This window comes from Talpa europaea, assembly GCF_964194135.1.
Source record: "Talpa europaea genome assembly, chromosome: 11".
NCBI lineage: Eukaryota > Metazoa > Chordata > Mammalia > Eulipotyphla > Talpidae > Talpa > Talpa europaea.
Genome location: NC_140078.1, coordinates 72,770,816 through 72,775,713, shown reverse-complemented (window position 1 = coordinate 72,775,713; position 4,898 = coordinate 72,770,816). Strand labels below are relative to the sequence as shown.

The 4,898-nt window shown below is 58.2% G+C and overlaps 1 protein-coding gene across 1 annotated transcript; it reads right to left on the bottom strand.

Annotated features, from left to right (window-relative positions):
* Positions 1 to 772: 772 nt before the first annotated feature.
* LOC311180111 (putative threonine protease PRSS50) lies at positions 773 to 4,379 on the bottom strand (the record flags this gene model as incomplete). The annotated part of the gene is made up of 4 exons (XM_084247773.1): positions 773 to 1,006; positions 1,667 to 1,833; positions 2,889 to 3,172; positions 4,141 to 4,379. 4 exons carry the CDS (start codon positions 4,377 to 4,379, stop codon positions 773 to 775), a joined length of 924 nt encoding a protein of 307 aa, XP_084103899.1.
* Between the last annotated feature and the right edge of the window lie 519 nt (positions 4,380 to 4,898).

The window sequence follows — 4,898 nt, the reverse complement described above, 5'->3', positions numbered from 1 at the left end:
CATAGGATTGTGTCAAAGGTCATCCTGCCCATACAGGAGAATTCCTCCTGTGTGGGCCAACAGCAAAAGCCTGGAGGGACAGGGGCCACTTGCAGTCATAGACAAATCACAGGCAAAACCTGGGTAAGTTAAGACCTGGGCATCACCTGCCCTGCCTATTGCCCCCCCCCCACCCTCTGACCTGGGGTCTCCGCAGGGCCTTTGGAGGGCATGGCTGCTGATGGTGGGGATAATGTCTGGTCCCGGTGGGCACCTGCCTCCATCTCCAGGCAGAGGGCAGAGCTAGAGAGTCCAAGTTCACAACTGCGCTTCAGGGCAACGGCCTGATTTTTAGTCACTGACCAGTGGTCAAGGGGAGCCTGTCTCCCACTAAAGTATCACAGAAAGAAAAAGCTCTCCTCCCCAGCCCAGACTGGGTTCACCCTCACTCAGCCTCGCCCTGGCCTCAGCCTGGGCAGTAAGTTCCAAGCTCTCCATCATCTGCCCGCAATATCATCGCTTCACACTCCAAATCAAACCTTTAGACAGAGGCAGATCCTGGGGGGCTGCACTTTTCAAAATAAACTTCCCTGTGTCCCCCATTCCACCTCATCTGGCTCATTTGAGCAGGCCCAGGTGGCAGGCAGGCGGTATGGGAAAAAGAAGCATTTAATTGAGCACCTAGTCTCTGCCCTGCCTGGTGGGGCCGTGGGAACTGCACCTGGAGGGCTCCAGGCACAGCGAGTGGGGAGGGGCCCGGCAAGAGCAGACATACCCGAGGATGGCACGAGTATCACAGGGCAGCAAGGAGGCTGAGGGGCAGAGGGAGTGCCAGGAGCAGGACCCTGGACTGGGAGGGCAGGGTCTGCCCGCTGAGGCGGTCCCAGATCCAGTACTGGTAGGAGGAGATCTGCAGGAAGATGGGCGGGGCCTCGTCCTGGCTGCAGCCTGGGCCCCAGCTCATCATTCCGGCCAGGTGCCACGTGTTCTCCTCCGTGAAGCAGACCAAGGGTTCACCACTTATCTCCTGCAGGGAGGGGTGGGGAAACAGAAGGGACAGGGAGGATAGATGTGGCCTGAGGGAGAAGTGACCCAGCTCAGAGACAAAAAAGGCACCTTACACCTGATGCCATGCCCCAGTCTCCGTGGCCCCAGGTGTCACCTGCCTGAGAGGTGCCCTTGAGGTGGAAACCCAGGAGACCTTCCTCAGAGGGCTTATCTCTTCTCCTCAGGCGAGTAGCCTCTTTAATACCCACCCTCCACCCATCCCGCCCTTCTTTCTCACGTCCAGCCTCCACCCCCACACTCCATCTCCACGCAGCCCCCTCTCTCCCCCCCTTACTTCACCCTTCACCAGCCAGGCCCATCTGTTCCTCTCCATACCCTCCACACCCTCTCCATACCCTCTCCACACCCTCTCCACACCCTCTCCACACCCTCTCCATACCCTCTCCATACCCTCCACACCCTCTCCATACCCTCTCCATACCCTCCATACCCTCTCCACACCCTCTCCATACCCTCTCCATACCCTCTCCATACCCTCTCCATACCCTCTCCATACCCCGCCCACCACGTGGGGTCTCCCGGGAGTGTTTTGCAGACACAGTGCCCTGCTCTTCCCACCCCCATCTCCCCCTCCTGGCAGGTGCCCTTAGAAGTGAGTGGGCAAAGGGGAGATGCTTACATAGCAGAACTCCTCCCTGTCGCTGTCCTCCACACAGATCATCTGGGACGTGATGATCCGAATCAGAGAGGGGATTTTAGTGAACCTGTGGTAGAAGCTGTCGCACTCCTTGCTATTCAGGATGGTGACATCCTTTTCCTGAAGGGTCTGGAACTGGGGCCATGTGCCTGTGGGACAGAGGCCCCTGCTCTGTGGTGGTTTCACTGCTGCCACCTGGTCTCCAGCCTCCCTTTGCTCCTCTCCACTTCTCCGGCCTCCTCTGTTCTCCACCCAGTCCACCTGCTATTCTAGCGGACACGGCCCAAGGCGCCTCGCCACAGAGACCGCAGAGCAGACCACCCGCCGTGGCCTTGCCGGGCCTGGCCTCTCCTCCCGCAGGGCCCATCGCTGTCTCAGCACTTTGCCACTCCTTCTATCCCAAACGCCTGCCAAGCCCCTCTAGGGTCCAAATCCAAGTCCCTCCCCACCCCCAACAAAGGCCTCTTCCTCCCGTTTTGCAGGTTCCCCTTCGTGGTGCCAGGCAGGGCTGACTCTCCTCCCCGCCTCTGCCTTACCCTTTCCCCTTTTTCAAGTGTGCCTCTGGCCATAGTCTCGGCTCCTGGGGGACAGGGCACTTCCCCAGACACCCACCAGGGCTGTTTTTAGGCAAGTTGAGTGAAGCTACAGGGAAGGGTCCCTCACTTGTGGGAAAGCAATGGGGGCTCCCTGGGGGGTATGGAAATTCCTGGGGCTCATAAGGAGATGGACCTTTGGGCCTGGGACAACATGCCCTTTGGGACTTGCTGCCCGATTGAGATGACAAGGGACTGAGGACCACTCGGGTGGACCCTGAGTGACTCCCAACCTCTGGGTGCAGGTTGCCCTTAGCACACCACGCGGGGTCTCCTGGGATGCTCTCCCCATCCCAGCCCTCTGCTCCTGGTCACAGAAGCCACGGGATTGTGCACAGACAGAGCTATTACTCTGTGCCCCTCTGCAGTCAAGGAAGACTGTTTACATGTCTGGGCCTGAGGGTTCAAGGGCAACTTGCATTCCCCAGGCCAGAATGGCCATGATGCCCTCACTGATGAGACCCTCCAGGGGAAGGAGACCTTGGAGATAAATGCTACCAGGAAGGTCCCAGGATAGTGGGCTCCCTGAGGAAGATGTCTCAGAAACAGCTGTCCTTGGAGGACCCCACCAGCAACCACGTCCTCTCCTGCACCACCAACCCTGGTCTCACCGTTAAACTTGGGGAGGCCCCAGCCCGTCACGGTGCAGCGGGACCCAGCCTTTGGCACACGGTCCAAGCCGGGCAGGCAGATGGGCCAGACGTAGCTGCTGTACTTGAGTTCCTGCTGAAGCTTGAGGAGGCCAATGTTGTGGAGCTGGCCGACCCAGGACCAGTAGCGCTGGGCCCGGTACCGCCTGTTCACAATGACCTGGCTCACCAGGACTTCTGAGCTAGTCTGTGCCATCTGGTCAATCCACGGGATCCCTACCCGCACTGAGTAGACAGTGTTGCGCCTGGGGGACCCAAAGGGGTAGTCTGCTGTCAGTTCCAGGCCCCCACTCCAGCCACCACCCTGCCTCCTCTTCACTGCTGTGCTCCGTGCAGACAGACAGGCCGGCCCAGAACCCACTCTTCATAAGAAATATGAACAGGGCCCTGCACACGCATTGTGCGGTCCTCACAACGATCCTTCCTTTTAAGGAGGAGAAACTGAGGTTCAGAGTTACCAGCTCAAGGCTATGCAGCTAGGAAGTGCTGGAGCTGGGAAGTGGACCCAATTTCCTCTGGCTCCAAACTCTGGACTCTGGATTCTGTCCAACACCCCATGCAGGACCCTGGGAAGTAACAGAGGTTCCATGCAATAAGCCATGGCCTTCCCACCAGCCTCCTTTCCCAGCATGCCCCTGGAGACCCTATGTCAGCTCTTAGGCTTGGAGGATACCCTCCATGGGTCAGTCCTCACACCAGTGCAGATGTTACCCCCAGGTGCTCCCTAGCCCTGACACCGGCAGACACTCTCTGTTGGCCCCATGCCAAGCAGGCTCCCCTGGGAGCATCTGTCTTCTTATTTGACTCCCCTAGAAACCTGAGAAGAGTGATTGGGCCCCTATCTGCCCCAGAGCCTGGGTCAGGCCTGGCTTCAAAGGAGAATCAAAGGTTTTTGGTTTAATGAAGGAAGGGACTACTAATGATGAGCAGAGGGTGTAGAACGAAAGAACTAGGGCTTTCTCTGGGGCTAGGAGAAAGGAGACATGATAAAGGCTCCCAAGCCTCCAGTTCCTATTGAGGGAAAGACTGCACAGGTTGAGGGCCAGGCGAGGGCAGCAAGGGGTGGGAGATTAAAAGACTGACTCCTGGTAAGGAAGCTGCAGGACTCAACCCCCACCTGCTTGCAGTTGGATGAGGCTGGGGCTGGAACAGTGGGTTTCTGCAGAGAGGACTGGGTTCCTGATGGATCCCACCCATCTAGGCCCCAACTCACTGGATCAGGCAGTGGGCCACAGTCAGCACCCACTTGGAGGCAATGATGGTACCCGCACAGACGTGTGTGCCGTTGGCTCGCACACTGACCATCCAAGGCCACCGCCGGGCCATGGCCTCTGGGTACTTGAGGGTAAGGTCAGGTTCCTGGGAGAAGCCACAGGCTGAGGAAGATGATAAGAGCTCGGTGAGGGATGGGTCCCTCTTGCCACATCCATTCACCTCTCCTCCACCTCCCATCCCCACTCCTCAGCACGGTCCCCCACCTCTGCAGTCACTGACCCAAACCCAACCAGTCTCCTTTCTGCTGGCCACCATGTTACTATGCCATCCAGTGCAGACTGGGGTTTCCAGCCTCTCAAGGGCCTCTGCACTCCCCAGGTATCCCTCGCCTTTTTCCCACAGTCCAAGCTCCAGAGAATTCCCAGCACATCCACGTAGTACCCTGCTGGGTCCTTCAGCTCTCGATGGAAAAACTTATCCTCTGACTCACTGCTGGAGGGTCAGTGGCTTCAGCCACTCTGGAAAAGTTTGAAAACACAAGATGCACATGTCCAACATCCCAGCAGCCCAGGTGTTTCCCAAATGTGAGCAGTGGGCTGTGAAATCAATGCACGTGGGCCCAGACCTGCATTCGTGAAGGCTGACACAGGCAAAGGAGGGTCAGCATGCACACCACAGTGCCGCCAGCTCCTGTTGGTGAGACTTGGCGGGGCAGTTAGATTGGGCACACTGTGTCCCAGGATAAGAAGTGTTTCT